The sequence below is a fragment of the Xyrauchen texanus genome, chromosome 4 (assembly GCF_025860055.1).
Source record: "Xyrauchen texanus isolate HMW12.3.18 chromosome 4, RBS_HiC_50CHRs, whole genome shotgun sequence".
Taxonomy (NCBI): Eukaryota; Metazoa; Chordata; class Actinopteri; order Cypriniformes; family Catostomidae; genus Xyrauchen; species Xyrauchen texanus.
The window spans coordinates 21,700,542-21,725,546 of record NC_068279.1 but is presented as its reverse complement, the minus strand read 5'-3'; the positions used below and the strand labels follow the sequence as shown (position 1 = coordinate 21,725,546).

Genomic DNA, 25,005 nt, shown 5'->3' with positions numbered 1-25,005 from the left:
ATGTGTGGTTGTTTAGTCAGAGTGATGACTTGGCTCCCGGGTGTCAGCATCAACACCAGCCTTTGGTTGCTGCTTTGGATGAAGTTGGCAAAAAACCTCTTTCATAATAAAGATCCACTGTTGCAATGCACTTTTAATCCCTTTTCTAATGCTTTTACTTTTGAATCTACAATGTACAATGTGAGTCTCAAGGGGGGGTGAATTATTTTGATTCCGACTTCAGATTCAAATTCTCTAACAAATTATTCAGACTGATTTATAAACCTGTCATTGAAAATAAATGACACAATAGAAGGATTTGCTTACAAATTCGACACCACTGTGAGCAAGCGTTACTCTAGTCTGTACAGTAGTAATGTCTTGCTGATATAATGTTTTAGAGCAGAGCACAACTAGAACAATGTATATGCACTATAGAATATTTCCATTACTTTTCCAGGCCTGGAAAACACAACTTCCCGTTAATCTGTACACTATGACATTTTGTCTTCGAACAAGACATTTAAATGAATAGTTCACCTCCAAATGTATAATCTTCTTATCATTTACTCACCCTTATGCCATTTAAAACTCATATGGCTTTCTTTCTTATGCGGAACACAAACAAAGTTTTTGTCATACATATAGTTAATCCATTCAAGTTAATGAGGTCTAAAAATTCCATGTCCAAAAATTACATGAAGGCAATCCGTTTGACTTGAGTGATTTATCCATGTCTTCTGAAACAATACAATCGGTCTTGGATGAGAAATCTGCCCATTTACAAGTGCTCTGCGCATGCATCAAGTACGAGAAAGTGTAATCGTATCACTTCAGAAGACATGGATTAAACCACTTAAATCATTTGGATTATCTTTATGCTGACTTTATGTCCTTTTTGAAGCTTGGAAGTTTTGGACCCCATTGTGTTCTGCATAAGAAAGAAATTCATACAAGTTTGAGATGGCATAAGGGTGAGAGAATAATTATGAGAATAATTATTTTTGGGTCATTCTTTTAATCTCAGTTTGATCAGTGGGATAAAGTGTCAACTAAATAACTTATTAGTTAGCTAGCTAAGGTGTAGTTTCTGCACATGAAGGATCTTAAAATCAAGAATTACCATCCAAAGGGTTGTGTGACAATTTGTGTCTCTGTGCATCAGGCGTAGATTAGGGTGACTCACCTGATGGGTGGCAGTAGCTGCTGTGATTATTGCACTGGCATGGTTGACATCCCGTGCTGCTGAAGTGCGAAAAGCCTGGGTGGCAGTCATCACACTTGTCCCCGTGCACTCCCATCTTGCACATACACATGCCTGAACTGTGAGAGAATACAGAGAAATAGTTGGAGTTAGATAGACTTTAAAAGACAAACAGAGAGAAAGACTAAATGTTTTAAAAGGACAGTTTGAAGTATCCCTCAAAAGCAAGACATACTGTAGGTTAAAGCTTTTTTACACATCAAAACACCAGGTTTCCTCTGAACTGCCAGAATGGCTACTCCCATTATTAGATCCGCTCTGTCAAGGCTAAAGCAACTTCTGTTAGATATAATGTGGTACACTGCTGGGGATTGATTACTTGATTGATTACTACAATAATCTACATTCAGATCGTCAATCGATGCATGTTGCCAAACAATGCTTGGTCGGAAATGACACATTTTTAGAATTAATTATAATTACAACAATAAAACCCAATGTTCATCTCCAATCCAAAATACAGTACAAATCTTTACCTATTTTTAGCTCCAAAAATCTAGCTACCAAATCCAGATCCACAATCTCCTGGACAGACACGTTGTCAAATTTAAGAAACCTTTTTACCAAATGTAACATATAATGATACATTGCATCAAGTAGTAAAGAATCGTAATCTAATTGAATCATTGTCAGAGCAAATATGTAATGTACTGTACAATATGATTACAGTTAGTCACATTTAGGAATACATTATATGAAATGATCATGGTTTATGTGGACAACAAATACCCAAACGCATTTTGTTTACACTGGACTAAGCATCATGTGCCCTGTACGTCCTGTTTGTGATCCCAAATGACATAATTAAATTAGGATTTTAGCTGTAGACATTTTTTTTTTATTCTGATTTTTTAACGATTTCATAAGCCTCCCCCAGAAGAAAAATAATCTGTCTGCATTAATCAAGTGTGTAATGTGTGTAATCAGATGTTAATCTCTCATGCAGAGCATTTCCACTTTGGGGTGCCATGGTTATAAAACTCTGTGTAGTTTTTTTTTATGTTAATACGCTTTCTCCTATCCCAGAGACAAGTTGATATCCTCGAAAAGTGTACCATGACTCTGTGGGATTTTCAGATTCCGCAGCGTTAGTTTGAGTATCCTGACAAGCAAGACTCAACAACATTGACTCCACCAATGGCATGAGATCATGGGTGAGTCTACCTGCTAGTTTGACCAATGAAAGATGGATGGCGCTTTCAGGGAAAGCTGTTTAAAAACAATGATTCTATTTGCATCTGGCATGATTTAAAACCCTGTTTTTATGAATCATTGTTTATATAAACATATTTATTTAGCTTATTTTGGAGCAGATTTTCTCACTTTACCTTGGACTCACAACACTGCATATTTTAGATCTCTCCCTGATCTACATAGATTTCACTCCTGGTTCCATTTATGAGATTGTGATCAGGTCTTTGATGGTCTGCATCAGATCACCAACTAATGACTAATCTTTTAAGAAAAAAAAAAAAAAGACATCCCAGAAGATATTTTTGGAAAATGTTGGACACCCAGACATGTGTTAGTTTGAATTTTATATCAAACATTGGAATCATTATTATGATTTTACATTTGCAGACAAGAATATTATGTAAGTACATTTCCCTGTTAAATAATAATAAAGCAAGCCAGATCCTCTCCAGTTCCTCTTTACTTAGAAAGAGCATCTCAAAGGTCTTTCAGCCAGTCTCTTTGAGCTATAAGCATCAGTCAATAACCTTGCAATCACGTCTAGAGAGAACTGAGCTATGACTGTAACCCATCCACTTTGTATGAAGAATACAGAGAGAGAGAGAAGACGAATTTATGCAGCTCGCTTCTTATGTGGAACATTCTAAAGTTTTGGAACAAAATTCTGGAAGTTTGTCATCCCAAATGCCATAATTAAATTAGGATTTTAGCTTTAGATGTTTCTTTATTCTAATTTTGAAATGAGTATTTATTTAAAGCTGCTGGGTGTAATTTTGATACTACTTTCTCTTATCTCATCTATATGTGCAGAGTCAAACTGTACTGGACCGAGAGAAAACAATAAAAATGCAGAATCATATTTTACTGAACTGCACTGGCTGCAAACCTAACCTGTTAAAAACCTCAGATTTAACACTGAGGGTGTTAGAATGTTGAGGTTTCCATGAAAACAACACCTCAGATGACTAGAAATCACCTTGTTGTTATTACAGTGAAAGTCTACTATAATCATCAGGGCAACAATCCCCCACAAAAGACAAGCATTAAATGATTGTTGTAAATCTTGTTTGTATGGTGTTTTGAGATGTATTATTATAAAAATGTTATGTATTTCTACTGGGCTAGGTTGTCTTGTATTGTGGTGTGCACATTGTTTTGATCGATCTCTGTATCTTATATCATTAAAAAAAGAGATATGAGATAAGCGATAAGATACAGATATGCTCTGGCGACAGCCCTGCTTTCCTTAATAATTTCCATTTAGAACAGGCTATTATTTGCTCTTATCTGTCCTGCAAAAAAAATCCTATTGTTATCAAGTGTTTTTGACTTGTTTTCTATTTAAAATAGTCCAAATTCAAAAAACATTTACTTAAAGCAACATATAAGGTATTTAGACTTGCTTAAATAGAATGTATCTTAAGTACAAGTGTATTTTGTATATAAGTGTATTTTTTCAATTGGTTATACATCTGTGAGTGCAGTAAAGAAAAAATATACTTATATTCAAGATATATTCTCCAAAAGCAAGTCTAAATATCTTATATGCTGCTTCTCAGGTGATATTTAGATATTTTAAAATATTAGTATTTTTAATATTATATTCAACATTCTCAGATAACAATTCTACTGGGTAGCTCAGCGAGTATTGGCGCTGACTACCACTCCTGGAGTTGCGAGTTCGAATACAGGGTGTGCTGAGTGACTCCAGCCAGGTCTCCTAAGCAACCAAATTGGCCTGGTTGCTAGCGAGGGTAGAGTCACATGGGGTAACCTCCTCGTGGTCGCGATTAGGGGTTCTCGCTCTCAATGGAGCGCATGGTAATTTGTGCGTGGATCGTGGAGAGTAGCATGAGCCTCCACATGCGGAGTCTCCGCGGTGTCATGCACGACGTGCCACGTGATAAGATGCATGGATTGATGGTCTCAAAAGTGGAGGCAACTGAGACTTGTCCTCCGCCACCCAGATTGAGGTGAGTAACCTACTAAGTAGTGGGAATTGGGCATTCCAAATTGGGAGAAATGGGGATAAAAAATACAAATAAAATTATGCAATGTCGGGGTGTTTCCTTAAAGAGCTCCTGCTCTGCTTATTCCACAATGAGAGTGCTTCTGAATTTAATAATTTTGTATTTTTGTATTATAATTCCTTCTTTCTTTGTGATCTACATCATCTGAAACTATTTGGAAATTTTAGAGTTCATCTGGACTGTGAGCTGTGTAATTCTTCCTCTCTTCAGTCAGGCACGAACAGCCATGCTGCTCTCACGTGTTATAATTAGAATGTAATGTGATCTCATGTTACGTTAAGATGTTGAGATCAAATGACTATTTGACAACTAACTATTTTTGTCGACAATTTTTTAATGTCGACGTTGTCAATGACGTCAACTAAACGTTTCAGATTTGGCTTTTGGAAAAATAGATTAAGGTTTTCAACTTGATTGTGTGTACTGTACACAATGTTTTTTGCCTGTGTCCTGAGGGTTTCTTGCTTTTAGAGTTGTCGGTTACAAAATTTCTGTTTAAACGAAAGTGAAATTAGTCAATGTGCACATCCCTAGTTTATGCATTGTGGCAGATTAAAAATGTGAATATATGTTGTATTAATGGTAATATTTAATATATTGTTTGTTTCACCATCATTGAACAGACAGTCCACAGTAATCCATTCCATTTATCAAACTATCTGTTAATTGTTGGTCTATTGGTCTACCATTGTGTATTGTGACTTTCCATGTTGGCCCTGAGACTGCAGTAGCATTGCCCTGACTGCAGCAGTGTAAAGAGGCCATTGTTGGGGTGACTGGGATTATTAACAATTTTCCTGGCCTTGGTCCAGCTCCTTTCAGTGTAGATGTCTTCAAGTTTGGGAAAAGCACACTGGGTGATCTGCTCAGCTAACCTCACCACTCTGTGCAGGTTTTTTGCTCCTGCAGGTACTTCGAGGGGCCTCGTTGATCCTAAAGGGGTTGCAAGCATTTCCAGATTCCATAGGTTTACGTTTTCCATTTGGCAGATGCTTTTATCCAAAGCGAATTACAGTGCACTTATTCCAGGGACAATCCCTCCAGAGCAATCTGGAGTTAAGTGTCCTTGATCAAAGACACAATGGTGGTGGCTGTGGGGACAGAACCGGCAACCTTCTGTTTAGCAGTTCTGTGCTTTAGCCCACTTCCACTACTTATATTGACCACTATCAGCTCCTTTGTCTTGGCAGGTTCTCCATCTTTTCAAGGTAAGCATTCCTACCATTGTCAGTGATTTTCATTGAGTATTCTAATAATTAATGTAGAGCATTCAAGGATGTGCTATAATGAAATCCATATGCGTGAGGCCAGTCAGTTATATTAACTGGCATTTATGCACACTATGCAGGGAAAGGGTGGATTATGAATCTGGTGGTCATTGCTTTAGCACTTTTCTACTTCCTTCCAGACTATTTAAGGGCAGAGTGGTTTGAGGCCTGGGTGGTTTGGAACCTCTCATGTATAACCCAGTTTTACTGCAGTAGTTGGGTATGTCAATCTCTGAATTAAACTGTAAGATCCAAAAGGTTTTTAAAGCAGTTCTCTCAACCTACTGAGTGCTCTGCACTCTGTTTCATGTCTGATGAGAATAAACTCTGACATTGTGTAATATCACAATTGAATATAAGAGTCTCCTTTAGTACCACTTAAACAGTACAGATCCAAAGTGGTTTGGAACAATTCTCTCAAACTTCTGAATTCTCTCACTGTACTGAGAGCTGACAGCTATCTAAATGCAGACAAACGATAGAAAGATATTTTGAACAAGCTTTTCAGTATCAACAAGTGCTCTTTCATGGCAGCATCTTAAATCTTGGGCAATTAATACCCCAAATAAACAAATTAATATAAAAACTAAGAGCTCAAACGCATGACTACCACAAAACTTTAGAGCAGCACCTGCTGAAGATGTCATGAATTTCAGTCTCTCTCTCTCCTCCTCCCTCTCACCCTCACACACACACACAAGGTTTTATTCGCACTGAGAAAATAAACACAACTCCCCTGGGTCATTACAGACAGACCATAATGGGCTGGTGCAATATAAGGGTATCTCCTGATCTACTTTAACTTAATTATATTAGAGAAATACAATGAACAATCAGTCAGCTCTCCTTCAATACCTTAAATAAGATCTATTTCTATATTTACTTGGATGTAAAATGGACTGCTGCCTACATTGCTCACTGACACTATTATTGACACTGGTGTCGTTCTAGATTAATAACTTTATCACTGAATGCTGTTGCCTTTATCCTGCCACAAACCCTTCCAAAAAATAAAACCCTTTCAGTTGTTGGAAATAATGACTGTGGGTAACAGTCAAATGGATGACAGCAGCTTGCTTATTTAAGATGTGCCATCATTCACTAGGATATTTCAGGGACATTTTCTTAAAAGAGAGTCTTGTGCAGAGATTTTAGCTTGTGAATACGAGAAAACGAATCAAGCATAAGAAAATGTAACCTCTTATTTCAAGGAAAAACAATTAGTATACCCAGAATTAATTCTGGAAATCAAGTTTATTCAAACTGTTCGTCTTTGAAAAGGTTTGTTGAAAAGGGTTGCTGTCTTGCCCCTAAAGTGAGGCGAAGCATTTGGGCAGCTGGCATAAAATTCCTTTTGGACATTAAAATGTCCTGTGGGGTGGCATGTTGTACTCCATCTTAATTTTTTTTAAAACTACATTTTGTTAATGGCTTTGCAATTATTGACCTCATATTAAATGGGAGACTAAATTTAGTTTTTTGTATTTATAAAAATTGTTTTGTCACACTGCAGGACCATTTAAAATAAAAAATAAAAATTAAATGTATTAAAATGGCGAACAACTTAAAAGAAACTGTGACCTAAGAAGCTTTTAACCAAAAATTTTACCTAAAATATTGACGTTGACCAAAAAAAAAAAAACAGCTCAAAAACAGCTCAAAAACAGTGCATTTAATGTGTTACCTAGCCATTTACTGTATCTTTTTTAACTGTTTAGCCATCAGACTTGAAGGAACAAGCCACAGCCTCCAGACCACAAGCAAGAGCCAAAGGTTGTTTGTTCAATGGAAAGCAAACACCATTAACCAGCAAAAGTAAATGCAAAGTAACTTGGAGCAATGGATTCCAGAGCAGACCTGGTATGTAAAAGTAGCATATTTAAAAATGCTTGTTTTCAGGGAGAAAATACTGATTGGGTGGAGGGCACTGGGAGAGTGGGCTGAACAAAGACACACTGTGCTTGGAGCAGAGCTGGAGATTGTTCTGCCTGCAGGACAGGACTGGCAAGAGTGAAGTCAGTGAGCTGTCAAAGACACAATGAAAGGAGTGAAAAGGAGGAAATTATCAAAAAGATAGGATGTGATGAGTGCTCATCAAAGGGGCTCTGAGTTCTTTTAGTGCTGGTACCTGGACGAGTAGGTCTATACTAGATATAGGGCTGGGCGATATGGCCAAAATTGTTATCACGATAATCTTTTTCATACTGTTCGATATCTATATATATCACTATATACATTTACAAATTGCATTCTCTTTTTTTTTTTAAATTTCAAAGTTGACGGAAGAAAAGAAGAAAGAATTAATTCTAAACAGTCAAAATAGTCTCTACAAAACTGCACAGGGGGTCCAGAGACGGCCAAAGCGTTGGGGTCTGCGGGATCTTTTACCAATTTTACCGTCTTTTACCGTTTATCAATTGAAAATGAATGTTAAAAGATCATCTGTTTGTTCTGAAGCATAGTTACATCAGTCCAGTATTTGTTGGAATATTTTATTTTTACATTAAAATTAAATATTTTTTATATTTCTTTAGATTCAGATACCCAAGTATGGGGGCATAGAAGCCCTTGTGACTGTGGAATGATGCTGAATGTGGGTTCAGGGGTGTCCCGAGGGAACATTTTGAAAACTTTTTCTTTTTTTTTTTATTTAAAAAACATTTGTATATTTTCATTAAAGTGAGAGACTAGTCTACCAACTAGTAATTTTAGTCTTTCCTTATCCATTCCAGACATCCAATTAATTTTCACAATATTAGAACAGAAATCAATTTGTTTATTATTAAAGGCTCGTAACATGCTGATTAATAAAGATACATTTAGAAGGGAAAAACATTTTGGTCTAAAAGGTGCTTTGAAACCACGTTAACTGCGGTGCTTCATTTCTCCACACATGCAGGGAAAAGATGCAACGCGTGCGAAATTGTACAGGGTAGAATTAAGCATGTTTGGTGCTAGAGAATAATATTCAAGATTACAGCGCAGAAAGATCAGAGCTGTTGTCCACATCACTGTTGTCCTGTCGCGCTCTTTACTAGAGATGATGAGAGGGGCAAACGTTGCCATGAAGTCTTGCGGTGCAAATGGAATCAATCTGGTGTCCGACATAACCCAATCGTTAGCAAGGCAGCTAGCATTAGCAAGTTCATCCAGTCTGACCCTACGTTACCACTGGTGCATTGTGAGCGAAGCTGAGAGCATTTTCAATTAAATCCTATGAAAGCCATAATAAACGCCCAGTCACACCAAAAATGATAACTATAACGATAACTATAAAGATAACTGTATTAGCATACACACCTACAGATGATAACTTTCTGTTTATTCTATGTGCGCACTGCAGTTATGTTCACAGTCAAGAAAATGGATGTAGATGACCTGCTACTGCTCTATGAAAACCAAAAGAAAAACAGACGTATACATCTTCAAAGGAGACAAGACAATGTTGTCCGCATTAGCACTGGATACCTGAGGTAATTTTATGCTACCAGCTTGCGCTAGCTTTTCATCTCCATTAATACTGAAGAAAAATGCAGAAAAACATTGCCGGTTCTTGAGCAGGAGTTTCCATTTCATTTGTGTGTGTAATAAAAGGCAATCCAAAGCTGGAATGAGTGCACATTGCGGCTTGAGCCCTTTAAAGCTGGATGGATTTTGACTGGCTGTCAGTGTTTTTATTATTCATCACTTGGAAAAAATTAAAAATCACTCTGAAAGTGATCCAAACTATATCATTCCACGGTGTTGTTATAGTTATAGTTGTGGTGTGAACTTCGCCATTCGCTTACAGTAAGAAAGTTTTTAACAACTTTAAGGTTATAGTTATTGTAATACTTCTTGGTGTGAACAGGTCTTAAGTCACAGTGTTGTTGAGTAATAAGTGTACTACGATTAACCTAAGCAATGAAGAATCAAATTACAATATTTGGTCTATCGCAAATTAAAAAAGAATCAAGCATGTAATACATAATATGTAATTCTGTTAAATTTTGGTATCCTAGTACCACAATAATATTGTTTCACAGGACTATGCTGATGTTGCCATTTTAGATTTTGTACTCATTTACAAATTTGCTCTCACCTGGAGGCACACTCAGTAAGGGGAACTTTTTTAATGTTTAATTTCCATAAGATTAAAGTCCACTGGGTGCTCTGCATCAATGACACAATGGCTGACTCCTGATTTGAGGGGTAGCCGCTCTTCATAAAGCTGACCATACGTGAATGAGCTGGAGCTGAGCCATTTATCAGTACACAGCCCACAGACAGGATTAGTGGTTTCTCTCCCTCTCACTTCTCTGCCTCTCTGTATGGAGAGGCATCTGACAAACTTCCATTCAGTCACATCAGGAAACCTTCAAGACTTGAACAGGAGGAAAGACATTTGTTGTCAAATGATCACTCTTTAAGTCTGCTAGAAATGTGAACAGATGAGGCATTTAACAGTGTGATGATTAAGTCTTTTTTCATCCCAATCAAAAATAAACCCTTCCATAATGCAGATTTTTGTTTCCTTTGGCAAGCATCATGGTTTTGCCTGGCTTTTGACTAGGCCACACAGCAGGCTAAATTAATCCTCCTCACAGGGAAGAGATATCAGCAGCCACGTGTTTTATCTTATCCAAATAAAAACAGAAATGGAAAATGGCAAAAGAAGTCATTTTGTGCTCTACAGTGTAGTGAGAATCACCCTGGCACCAACTGAAAAGAACTGGGCCTCACACAAGATCTTCTGTATCATCAACACAAGGAACACACAGTTGTAAAAAAAGAAACTAATATTTACAAAAAGATAAACAAGAACAAATATCAAAAACTAAAAAATGGAAAGAATATTGTGGCAGGGCGGAGGGCGGGGCCGGGTCGTGATCCTACCCACTCGGTCCCGTATTAGGCTAATCAAGCCTCTGAGGTTTAAAGGTCGACTGCAGTGGATTGTGCGGGAGAGAGAGACATAGTTAGCGGACATGTCCGTCATGTGTGTGTTTATGTTGTCTTTTAAGTTTCTCATTAAATTATTATTTATATTGAAAAGCCAGTTCTCGCCTCCTCCTTTCCATTGATCCCGTTACACTGGTGCCGAAGCCCGGGAAGGAGGAGGGATACGCCGTAGTATAGTTCTTGCCACTACCATCCACCCCAACGGAGCAGCCGCGGCCATCTGCCGGGGGACGAGGAGCCCAGCCGCCTGAACGAGGAAGATTTACCCATGAACGTGAAGAGATGATGAACTGTTGCAAAGTTCTTAAGCCAAAGATGTAAGTGTATCCTCTCTACTATTAGTGTACAGATTTCGTAATGTTCTGAACTAGTTATCATATTTATCATAATTAGCAAATAAATGATTTAATGGCTCTAAGACAATATGGTTTTAATCTGTTCAGCTAATTAAACAGATTCTAATGACAACCTGGTGAGACAACATTGCTTGATGAATATAAGGTAGGTGGGACACTGACTGACTGTACTAGAAGGCAGATTGTTAACATCCTTGCAGCACTTATGGTTGCACTTACAAAAAGTATTTGGATTATAGTGAAAAATTGTTTACTTGTTCAGACATTTTTGTATCTGAAGATCAGGTAACAAGTTCTCTCTCCAAACAAGCATTAGCAAATGTCTAATTTTACTCTAACTGTGCAAATGGTCACAACCCTCGTCTTAATCTTTCATGTGGGTTTGCCTAGTCTCTGTTATCACTAATGTCATGCATATTTCATTGTTACAGTGTTTGCCCCAGTGAGACTGCAATTTAACATTTTTGAAGCACAGATGTTCATAAGGTCCATACTAATTTGAATGATGTTATCACATTTTAGAGACAACTGCCAAATCACCCAGGGAGCAGAGAGCTGCCATAGGCTAGAGGCCATGCTGTAGGACGAGGGGCTGGAGTCGCAATCATACAGCCAACTTCAAACCATCAACTCTCCATGGGCTAATGAATAGATCATTTAGAACTCACAGCAGACTGAAACAAAATGGACAATGAGGAGTGGGAGGAACAGAGAGAGAGAGAGAGAGAGAGAGAGAGAGAGAATGAAAATGGGGTGTCTCAAATGCCTCAAGCTTTTTGCAAGATACCAGCTACTGAAAATATTTAATATTCAAAATATCTGGCCATATCGACATTTCGTAATCGGCCAACAAACTGATTGTAAAGTGGTAATTTCACCTATAGTGTCAGTTCCAAAATCTACTGATTAATGTTTTTTTTTTCTCTCAAAAGTTGTGTAAATTATAGCTTTGTGAAACTATAATTTTTTTTTTATCAAAATGAGTTCTACATGCTTCGTTCTACATATCGCTGCAGTTTTCTGGTGAAATAAACAAGTTTTATTCATTTTCACGCAGATTGCAGATTGACACAGCAGATTGATGATTCATAAAAGATTTTGCTCTGTTCCCCACTCAAAAAAATCATATCACTTCAAAACTCTTTTACTATAATGCATGATTTTAAAGAATAAAATAACACCTGCATAACATAACCAACTGAATATACAAGCTTACACAAGTATGACTCACTTGACCAGGATCGTGGTCATCAAAGCACCCAAGTAAACAAGTCAGCCAAGTGTCATAGAAGCGCCACGTCATTTGATTTGTAAAAATGGTGTCACAGTCTCACAATTTTTTACAAGATTAGGCTGAAATCTTTCGTAAACATTGTTTAGATCTTTTCACTTATTTCCAAAAATGTTTATGTTTCTCTCATTTCCTATCATTACATTGTATAATCATAATTTTGCAAAACATAATTGTCTTGAGACAACCCTCCAGCCACTTTACAAACTGTTCCTACACTTCTGTACATATCTATTCTACAGTGTGAAGAATAAAGAGCAGAAGGTAAATACTGGAATTCATATTGTTTTTGCACTCAGGAACATTGCAAAGCAGGAACAGAAGAACAGTGTTCTTGGGTATAATGGCTCACATCTGTTCCAGCACAGAGCACCTGCATCTCGATCAGTGTTCCCAGAGAACCCAGAGGAAGAATGCAGACTAACCACACTCTATTTCTGTAATGTTTCCACCTGGTATGCCATGCATGCTGTTCACACTTTGCCTGAGAAAAAGCCAGACATACCAAGACTGTATCTGATGTGCACATTTTGTGGTGAAAATCCGATCACCAGGGTTGTGCACCATTCAGAAATGAATGATATTCAATTGCTGAATTTGGATTTAATTTGAAGTGAGGTAGCAAAAAGTATGTAGATTTCAATTAAGAAAGTAGAATAAAAATGGAATGAAATTCAAAGAAATTCATATGACTGTTTTTATGTTTATTTTTTAATAACATATTTGATTTTTCAGTATAACATTCAGTATAGCATTTCAAATTGGGTATTGTTTTTGCTAAGCAGCTTTCAGGAACGCAGAGCAGAGAGTTGGATTACTGCATGTATTTGAGTTCAAATTGGATGACACAAAATGTTTTTGGATGTGGTTCAGTAAAGTTCTTAAAGTTACTAGATTTGAATATGTATTTGTTAAATTTGTCAATTTAAGATGTAATATGTACAGCTAATATTAAGTAAAAGTCATGGCAGGTTGACATTTTAAGTTTGGTTAATTTGCTTTAAATTAAGTAGATGCAAAACTTCAATACAAAAGCAATACAATTTAATTTCCTTAAGTTCTAAAAACACATCACATTTACAGTATTAATAATGAATAATAAATATAATAAAATGTAATAATGTTCAAAATGCCACCTATAGAAATTTGTATTTAATTTATTTCACAATATTTAATAGATTTTCATTTAAATACATTTTCATACAATTCTTTTAAGACAATGAAGCTGACGTTCCAACAATTTACTTACAACTAGTGCAATTAAATTCTGTATATAATCTCTTCACTGGAAATGTTCCTCAGCGCTTACTGGGATTTCACCAACTACGACATGCTCCTGGGATAAACATTCTTTTGTTCCTAGCACATTCTTATCAATAAATATATTTTATCGGCATCGGTCAATCAATTTTCCCATTTGGCCGATTTGTTTCTTGAGGGCGCCGAAAATCTTCTGCTTGTATTTGAAGCGACTGAGACATGTAAATGACATGCTTCAATTTGTTGTTACGTGCCATCGTGTTACTACAATAATAAACCAGTGTGCAACACAGTCTAATTTAAACGGCCTGCATATCAGAGCCACGGCAGATGTATTTGAGCTCATAATGTTAAAGTGCTTGCGGTTTCATTCTCCCTCTCTCTCCTCAACAGTTTCCTGTACATTTTAACTGTCTTGTCTAATGATAAAAAGGCAAACATCAATAAAACGAATACCATAAACTCTCTGCAAATATGCACATATTTCATTCAAACAGATGTTATAAACAAACCTCACAAAGCTTAAGCAGATCCAGCATCCGGTGGAGAGCTCATTTATTTACCTCTAAAGCGCGTATTCTATCAGCCACTCCTCAGCAGTTCCCTGTAAATTGTAAGTTACTTTTCTAATGATAAAAGGCAAATATCAATAAAACTTCTAATAAATACCGTTTACAAATATGCTGATATCTAGTTTAAAAAGATGTAATTCACGAACCTCATAAAAATCCAGTGTTTTCTTCCCGTCGAGTGCTCATCTAATATCTTACTCTGAAGTGCTTATTCTACTGTGTCAGCCAGAATCAAAACTTATCGATCAGGATGAAAGTTCCTCTGATTCACAAATCATAAAGGTCACTCTGTGACAATCCAAGCAGGAGATCCATTTAAACTGTCAGGAGATTGCTGCTCGCACAGGATCTGCACATGAGCGCATGAGAGCAACTTCAAAGTAAAAGCGCTTCACGTGTGCTATGAGTAATTTCAATGTTACATGTTGTTTTATTCACTGTGTACTGTATATGCAATTAGCTTGATTTGTTTGTTTATTTTATTTGAAAATGCGATTGCTAACATCGACATGACATCCATGGTTGCTGAACTACTGCGTGTACTGTTATTTCCTTCTTCCTAATATATTAACAATTTCTTCATGTGCAAATAAATTACTCAAATTCGATGATTACACAGAAATCTATCTACCATTTAAAATACAATATATATTTTTTAGATATTTTTTTTTACTAATGTAAAGTTCTTTGTGAAATTGAGTATAGTGCTAAATAAGAGTTTATAATTCTTTATATTTATGTTATTTACTATATTAAATTGTGTGATATATCGGCATTGTATCTGCCTATCTGCCACACTGTTCTCTGGATATCGGCCATTAAAAACCCCATATCAGTCAACATCTAGTCATAATACCAAAATTTCAATAGTTTATTAGTGGAATTCCAATATTAGTGGAATTTTATGATTCTCCACATCAATTCCGATACCACAGCAAAAAACAAATATGGCATTGAACACACATTTTTTTCTAGTTAATAATGTTGTTTGATTAATACTGACAACATAATACACAGCGGCAGACCTATTGGGCTGCATTTACACCACCTAATGCACAGATCAGATATTTTGACACAGATGCAACTTTTTTTGGGTTCTGTCAGTTTACATTATCGAGTTAAATTGAATGTGCCTCAACAAGACAAGCATTTTCACCAAGAATTGCATTTGACCATTCACACATGAATTTGCCTCTGATTTTTCATGAAGTTAATAGTTAGGACTATTGTTTGACAGGACAGTTGCTCCAGGACAAACAAAAGACTTTGAATCAAGGAACACACTCTCTTTGGTAAAATCATGGTCACCAAAACAAAAATATAAACAGGCCATCTAGGTTTGTACCACACCGTTTCTTCATTTCAGTTTTTATAATGACAATATTAAATTCTCATGTGGTATTAAGGTCAAAGCCTTTAGCTCAACAAAAACAGCTGCACACATCCAAATAGAGGTAACTAGATAAGTTAGCGGATAAAGAGGTGATTTTTATGATCAATCGGAACTTGCTAAAAGAATGGGTATATTTCATATCTACAATGTAGCACCAACCAGTACAAGATCCAGCTAGGAGACAAATGAATGTGATCACACAGGGCTTTTAATGGTTTCTCTACCTTTCATTTTTCTGTTTCCTATCCCCCTTCCAACAAACAAGATGCTGATGGAGCATGACTGGCCAATGCTGCAGAAGAATGGAGACAGATTGCTGAAGGGGCATTATGTGGGAGGGATGTATCAGTATACTCTGTGCCAGTCTATCTGTTCAGATCTCAATTAAACTCCAAGCGACAGCCTCTGCTGTCATTTCCACAAGACAAAGCTTTCAGCAGCTACAGCAAAGGATTAAACTAACGTTATTCCATTTTTAAATGCTGATATTATCTGTTTCTATCAAGATTATAAGATTAGTTTTCTGAAATCAAAGCTTCCAAATGTGATCAAAGCAAACAAATACTAAATTATCCTCAAAGGAATTTGTCACACAGATAAAGTAGACACACAAGTGCACTGGAGATATTTGGCCAAAGCTAAGACAGAAATCTCAAAAACAGTTGGTCAAAATTACGATCAAAGAACATATTTCAAATCAGCAGCAAAATCTGCCAACACTGTACTTTTTAAAATCAGATTATGCTAAAAAACAAAATTTTCCCAACCTGTATAGCTAATGCATGTTCCTGAGTTGGCTGACAGGCGTTATCTGTATATAAAAGTTGATTGGCTCTTTTGCATTTGGCCAGGTCTTCCTTTCCACATCCGTTGACCGTTAGGTACTCCAATTTCTCCAATTCATTTTAATAGAAGTAACTCATCTCTACTAAATAGTCTCTGACTGTTCTAGAGACTTGTTTTTAATATATACTGTATATATTTTTTGCTATTACACTTTAGTTTAGAATGCCACAATCAATCGATCGATCGATAGACAGACAGACAAAATATATTTAGACAACAGTTATTTCTGGCCCTCGAATCTGATTGGACAAGAGACATTTTATACATGCACACATACATGCATACATACACACGGAAGTTCGTCCTTCGTTTTCGAAGAAGACCAGCTTTCGTCACCATCGTAGAGTAGGGAAGGGAAGATATGTTCATTGATCAGCAACACTGTGTCGTTGGTGAACGCGCAAGTGTCTGACCAGCACAATGCATGCTCTGAACGTCCGGTTGCAGTGGGGGCAAACCGGAAGTGGTGCAGCAGCAGTGGCAATTGGGATTCAGGTTCGTCCTTTTCTTTTTTGTTGTTTTTCTTTGGCTGCAGCAATCCAACTGGCTTCGAAGTTGGTGGCTCCTGATTTTACAGCAGTCCCCCAGGCGTTGCAATCCTGCATGTTTGCTTCCCAGTTGTTGGGGTCAATCCCGAAATCCTTGAGTGTTTTCTTCACATACACACACACACACACACACACACACACACACACACACACACACACACACACACACACACACACTGTATATAGACAACAGAATCCGATTGGACAGGAGACATTCTGTGAAATTATATGAAGACAATGTACCAGCTGTACAAGTAACATGCTTAGTCAAAGCAACAAGCATGTTTAAATATACACTAACTTGTTGGCTATTGGACAACTAGGTGACCACAGTGACCCATTCCAAGTCCTGTTGTCAGACACGGGCAATGAATAGCAGACCATAATGATCTACTTTACATTTCAAGGTTTCATCACCTTGTAAAATTGCTCCTGGAAACAGCAGAAAACCATCAAAGTTGCATTCACTGGCAACAGAGCCAGGGAAATTATAAATTTCAAGGATATGGCTCATAGGAAGATAGTGTTAATACAAGCTCTCTGATGCATCCAGGTCAATCACTGTGCTGTCAGGCTCAGGAATAATGGATAGGCATCATATGCGAGAGAGTGATCTGTTCTGTGGGTGCTTTACAAAATGTAACACATAATCAAAGCATTGGAAAGCAATTTAGTTTTTTTCTAAGAGGATTTATCTATGAGATTAAACATAAAATATTTGGAGTAATGCATGAAAAGTTCCTAACATCAAAAACATAACATTTGTATGTTTTATAAGTCACATTGCACAGAAGTCATGCTTCTTCCTTTGTGTTTTTAAAAAGATTTTGCAAGGTTAGGTAACATTTGCGCTAGGGCTGGAGGATATGTAAAGAAAATTTTTGCAACAACTGCCTTAAAAAAATATTGCATCCGATTACATCGTCAATCCCCCTGCCGAGTGTCCCGAATTTGTGTTTTTATTGCGTTTTAGTAATACATTTAATACTGCCTAAAATAAAAAATATTTTTAGGTTCAAGGTGAACGTGTTTTGTATTATTTTATGAATTAATCACTTTCTTCGTTTATGTAATACAAAGATATATATTACTGAACCTGCAAAGCTGTGTTCAAAATGCATGCCAACCGAGTGGAAATAAAGTGAACTAAACTCACAGCACCACCTGAGATGATCGAAGATCATTTGCAGCATTCTCATAGACAACATTATTCTTGCAGACAGTTTTCAGATGTATGAAACAAAGAAAAAATTTGTGAAAACTCTTTACATGTGCTTGTTCCATGAGACAGGATTGTGCTTCATGCCTCTGAACAAATGTTTTTTGCTTTAACATAAACAAAAAGACATTTCTAAATTCAAATAGCACTTTACAAAAATGCAATAAAACAACAAATTGATCAAAAATCGTATTTAACCATCTCCCCAAACCCAAACCTTTACCGTCTCCAACGGCTCCATTTGCATCACAGAATCCGCAATGCATGCCAACCACAAAGAAATAAAGTGAATTAGCAGCACCTCCTGAGATGATCGGAGAACATTTGCAACATTCTAACAGACGACATTATTCTTGTAAACAGTTTTCAGATGAAAGAGAAAAAAAGACTGATAACTCTTGCTTGTTCCACGAGACAGAGTCGTGCTTCACGCCTCTGAACAAACAGCGAATCAGACACGAGCATTGGTGGCTTTTCTTTTGTTTGTTCTTAAAAATATAATAAAGTGTGTTTATTCAAGTGTATGTCATTGTGAATAACAGCATTTCTTGTCATGTGTCACTGTGAGACATCTTGCAGGTCACCTACCTATTAGATGAGCAAAATTACTCACGCATGAAATATCTGCATTTGGACGAGGAGCTCTTGAACTGGATTCAGCCTCGTCACATTTGGCAGGTGGCAGGTGCTAGTTTCACACCCTGGCCACTGATTAATATATTTGCCGACTTCCCAGATCCATGGTTTTGTCATTTCCCAATATTGTCAAACATCATCTGTTCGCAATTGGCATCAGGATCTTTGCAAGATATCATCGAAATCCGATTACATAGTCATATCGCCCAGCCCTAATTTGCGCAAGGAGGGCCATGCAGCTCTCTTCAAACCACATCATTTAGATTACCGAAACATGAAAAAAAACCAACTCATGAACAAGCAAATGCTCTCACTAAACTGCAGCAGAACAGAAAAATGTCAACATATGACATCACTGTAATAACTCCACTGTGACCCACAAGGCCCCAATCCTTTTTTCTACACATATTGAAAAACGTATGACTAAGCTACAAAAATGTTTTCCAAAAATATACAGTGCCATGTGTGTGAAATGTATGTCTGATAACAGTCTTTTAAGCATAGACTAGACTTATGCACTGTTATCTGGCAGACAGTGGCATCACTGTGGTCTGTGGTTAAACCACTGTGAGCTCATATTAAGACAGTCTGTGCTATGGTCAGTGTTTTTATTCCCATGCATCATGTCTAGTGCGTCTACATCTACTCTGCTCTTAGCACAAATTCAGTGACTCTCACTGGGGTTTCCAGAATCTTATTCATTCAATGCAGATTTACTATGAATCTCTAACCTGACCCCAAGGTACAGTAAGTGATCCACAGCAAGTCCCATCCCACTCCCTCTGTTTTCAGCAGTGCCTGGAGCACATGGCTGGAGTGGCAGAACAAAGAGAAATAGAGCATTGTGTTGACTGCTGCTCTTGCTGTGTAGCATCAGGGAGGGCTGATTTACGAAGAACAGGGCTGCAATATTTTCCTCAGCTGAAAACAGTGTAAAAGTAATAAAATAATTCTCCAAACCTGTTAATAACATCAACATAGCTGAAGGTAGGAAACAAATGGAGAAAAGTTTAAATGTTACTTACAGTTTGGTGGAATATCATAATTTATATTCTAAGGGTAGAGAAATCTGATTTAATATTGGATAAAAAAACAAAACAAGTGAAAACAAACTAAAATCTAAAATATGGCTTTAGCAATTGTTTAACACCAACCTACTGGTTTGTTTCAGAAGACATTAATTGATTGACTGGAGTCATGTGGATTACTTTAATGCTGCCTAAATATGTCTTTTGGACTGTCAAATAGCCACCAGCCTGATAGCACCCATAAACTTGCATTGTGTGGACAAAAAGAGCTGAAGTGTGCTAATAAAAATCTACACATCGGTTCTGCTGAAGAAGGAAAGTCATACAGTAAACTGAGTACTGCTACTATTCCATTCACCTCTTCAGAAGCGTGAGCTGTTGGATATACGGTGCATTCCAGCGGCTTTCTCTCCACTCTGCACTCCACTGCAGACTACGCCCCTGGCGCTTCGACAGCGCTTTAGAGGAGTATATTTCCTCTGTTAGGGCAGGAACATTGACATTGAACGTCTTTTTAAAGATGCGCCTTTTTAAAGATGTACTTCGTCTCTGTGCAGTTCCTGGATGCGGTCGTTACCTCTCCGTCTCTGACGGTCACGATCACTGCCTCACGTGCTGGGCCAAAATCACATTGAGGAAGCGTTCGTGGATGGTTCATGTTTTCATTGTCCCCCCCGCCGGTCCTTCTACCTACAGGTACAAGGCCACCCTGGTTGATGCTGAAGGCGATTCGGGGGGTTCAATGGGTATGGTTCCGCCAGGTAATCCCCCACTGTCCGCCCAATCTCCGGTACACTCGTTTGCTCCTGTCCAATTCTGGGATGAGACAGGCAGCTTGCCTCAGTGCCAGCCTAATGTCTATTTCGAAGCTCGGATGAGATGTTGATGCAGGATGAGGAGCAGGTCATTCTCGTGGCTCCGTATTGGCCCACCCATACCTGGTTCTCGGACCTCATGCTCCTCACGACAGCACCTCCCTGACAAATTCCACTGAGGCAGGACCTTCTTTCTCAGGGACGGGGCACCCTCTGGCACCCACGCCCAGACCTCTGGAATCTCCATGTCTGGTCCCTGGATGGGACGTGGAAGACCTAACTGGTCTCCTGCCCACAGTGGTTAACACGATCACTTTGGCCAGATCTCCTTCTATAAGGCAGCTGTGTTCCCTGAAGTGACGTATCTTCGCTAAGTGGTGTTCTTCCTGTTGCGAAGACCCCAAAAGTTGTGCAGCTGGGTCAGTGTTTTCCTTCCTGCAGGAGTAGTTGGACTGGCGGCTGTTCCCCTCCACTCTCAAGGTCTATGTAGCTGCTATAGCAGCACACCACAACACTGTTGAAGGTAAGTCTCTCGGTAAGCATGACCTGATCATCAGGTTCCTGAGAGGTGCCTAGGCAGTGCTTTTTTCCTTCATGGGACCTCTTCGTGGTCTTTTTAGGCCTATGGAGAGTCCTGTTTTAGCCCCTAGAGTCAGTCTCATTGAAGACCGCACTCACTTCCATCAAGAGGCTCAGGGACCTGCAAGCGTTCTCTGTGGTCTCCGTGGGGTCTTTTCCCCCTGAAAGAATAGGAAGGAACTAGAACGCCTTCCCCGAAGTATTTTATGAGTATTTAAAGGCCCCAGCCAAATAAAATTTTCTGTGGAGAGAAACGGCCGCAGCTGGTGCGGCCTGCTCCCATACTAAATACACCCCCTCCGGGTTACTGGGAACTACACTACGTTTTTGGGGCATCTGGGAAGGCTACGTGCAGTCCGTGTGCATCTGTTACTACGCTCACAGTAGCTTGCCTACACCTGCATCGGCAGTTCATGTAACATAGTTCAGCCATGTGGCGTTTCATATAGGGACCCCTAGTGTCACTACATCAACAGATCTGTCATAACCTTTGTTCCCTGATGGAGGGAACGAGACGTTGTGTCCCTCTTGCCACAGGCTGTACTACACAGTTGTAATGGCATTTGACCTTGTCTCGGCTCCTCAGTGCAAAACCTGAATGAATCTGCATTCCAGCTCCCTTTTATACCTGTATGTCGGGGGGAGTGGCATGCAAATTCTATTTGCCAATTCTCATTGGCCTTTTCTCATAGATCTGAAGGTGCCTGGGGCTCTCAAGATCGACCCCTAGTGTCACTACATCAAAACAACGTCTTGTTCCCCCATCAGGAAATGGAGGTTACGACTGTAACAGAGACGTTTGCTGCTGGAACCGTAGGACAACGAAACTTGAAATAAACCCACATGTATGCACTCTGATTCAATAGTTGATGGACTTTAGGACACTGTTTAAATGGCAAGCCATTCAATGTATAATACAAAGGTAAACACACAGCTCTGGCCAAAAAGTTCATGTTTCATGTACAAGTACGTGATTGAAGTTCCGTCACACTCTGCTCGGGTATGTGTCCCTTACCTCAAATTCCTTGAGCGACTGACAATTTGTTCCTGCTAGTGTAACTATTTACAAGCTTAAGCCTAATTTCATTTAATGTGAAATGTCCAGCCTAATTTTCCATAAAAAAATTCTAGTGAGCATTATGTTTTGCAAACTTGTGCTTGTCAGTGTTTAATGCATCAATGTGATGTTACTGTGCAATAAATAATTCGGAACTATGATGAAAATAATATGTCCAATTTTGCAGTTGCAAGTTTTATTGTTTCCGTGAGGAATACTTCAAATGTACTCAAATCGAAGGACAAATGCAGTACGTGATTACAGCATTTACAGCCAAAGTAGGTTTATACAAACATATTTCCCACTGAAAAATCTCACTTTTATTTATTTTATTAAAGTGAAGGAAATCGAAAGAAGAATAAAAAAAAATCAGAGTAAATGCTCTAATATAAGGTAAAATGTATAAACGGCAATACTGTAGATTTACAGAGATGCTTGTAATTTTGGTCTGATATTTATAGTTGATATACACTACCGGTCAAAAGTTTGGAAACACTTACTCATTATTATTTTTTTTTTTTTTTTCTTCTTCACATTTTAGAATAACAGTAAAGTCATCAAAACTATGGAATAACATAAATGGAGCTATGGTAAATATGTTGTGACTAAACTAAGTCCAAAATAAATCAAAACTGTGTTATATTTTAGCATCTTCAAAGTAGTCACCCTTTCCCTAGAATTTGCATTGAATTTCTTAACCAATTTCTTGAGGTATCACCCTGGGATGCTTTTTAAAGAGAGAATGAGTTCCCATCTATGTTGGGCACTTATTGGCTGCTTTTCTTTATTATTTGGTCCAAGTCATCAAATTAAATAACTTTTTTTTTAAATTAAATTGTAGTTTTATAATTAAATAAATGAATATGGGGGCACAATTATATTTTTGTATACAAAACTAATTTCAAACATTTAAGCATATATCTTCAGATCAAAACATTTTTAAGATCATGAGAAATATTTCAGTCAAGTGTTTCAAAAGTTTTGACCATTAGAGTAATTATGCTATACATGCAAATGGCAAACTCTACTATAATCAGTTGAATTAATAGTCTTATACACTCTGTGTGAGGAGCGCTATTTGCGCAACACAAAAACGTACAGTACTGCCTTTATAGAGCGTTCCTAATTGGTCATGCTCCATTTCAGGCAGCTGCCTAATTAGGCGGTAGACACTGGACAGCAAGGCAGTGAAAGAGAGCATGCTAAAATAGAAAAAGAAGAAGTGAGAGGTAGCAAGAATGGGAACAGGATGTGGTGTTGTTCTGAAGGAAACTTTTAGAGCTGTCACTTAAGAAGTGACACCATACTATCAGTGAGCAGTGTCTTGACCTGTGCTATAAATACAGTAATAGAGCAAGGCAAGATGCACAGTAGGGCTGCTCGATTATGGCAAAAATCATAACAATGATTATTTTGGTCAATATTGAGATCACGATTACTAACGCGATACAACATAAAACTACTACTGGTCTTCACTGTATGACTATAATACATTAATACTTCTTAAAGCTACTAAAGTTATTCAGTGAATGTTTTCTTATTTTCTTGTTATGGTTGTTTGATTATTATAACGACAAACTAGACGGCAGCAGGTCTATAAGTTTACTTTTATATTAACAAGTCCAACATTTGAATACAATTCCGCTTTTTTTCTCCGCTGTATACAATAACTTAAGACTAGAGGACGACCGATTAATCGGCCGGCCGATTAATCGGCCGATTTTTTTTGCATTTTTTACATAATCGGCATCGGCCAATATCCACGCATATCAAGCCGATTATTAGGCAGGCGCATCTGTGGGCAGCCTAGTGTTGTTGTGGAACACGTGTTCGACACACGCTGCCCCTAGAGTCATTTTCCAGCAGAGTGAGCAGACCTCATCCAGTGTCTAAGGAAGGAGCTAAGTTCCTTGGAGAAAACAGTAAGGGTTAAATTTGTATAACTTCTTTAGATTTAATTAAAAATGTTTGATATGTTACTGCCAACTTCAAGAAAAAAACGTGACAAACTGCATTTACATGCCAGTGGCTGATTACAGAGATTCTTAATCGCATTGTGCGAAGTTTGGTCACATATGCGAGTGATTTACCAACATTGCAGACGGCTGTTTTATTATTATTATTATTTGTATTATTATTATTATAAGAGACAGGAGCCAAAAACAATCATGAAAGTATAAGGTTTGACATTTTGCTAAGTTTAAAAACAAGCAATTTCTGCAGTTTGTTTTCAATAAATGCTCTTTTCTTCTGCTGAGGAGAAAGTGTTATGTACTGAAAGCCATAATATGTTTTCATAGTACATCAAGCTCTTTTGTCTCAAAAGATCAGATCAATGAAAATGTGATTCCTCGTAATATGACCCCTTTAAAAGTTTGAATCAAGTATCGATTTCCCACAGTTCCTATTCAAATGACAACCACTGGGTATTACTTGTAATAATTAATAATCATTATGTCTATGGCAACCCTAAAAGTACAAATGGAAATCAGAGGAGACTAAAAGCCTCAAAATAATTTCTTTAAAAAAGCCCTCTGAACAGCTGTTCTATGATGAGACTTTTAGCTGTGTAATCCTGTTTTTGGGTAATCAGTCAGGCTTCAGCATCCATCAGCACTATCTGCTGCTTTTTTGTGCAATGCAGCATTTCTAAGATTATGTTTTATTGTGACTTACACAGAACATACACAGTGCTATTTTCGGCCATCATGCGAGCTTTCGACCGATTT

General features: G+C 37.8%; 1 protein-coding gene across 1 annotated transcript in view; it reads right to left on the bottom strand.

Moving 5' to 3' along the window:
• LOC127634110 (multiple epidermal growth factor-like domains protein 9) overlaps positions 1-25,005 on the bottom strand; it is a 126,037-nt gene that overhangs the window by 49,595 nt on the left and 51,437 nt on the right. The window contains exon 3 of the mRNA XM_052113518.1: positions 1,166-1,302. Within this exon, the coding sequence (XP_051969478.1) occupies positions 1,166-1,302 (137 nt within the window). The remainder of the gene's footprint in view (positions 1-1,165; positions 1,303-25,005) is intronic.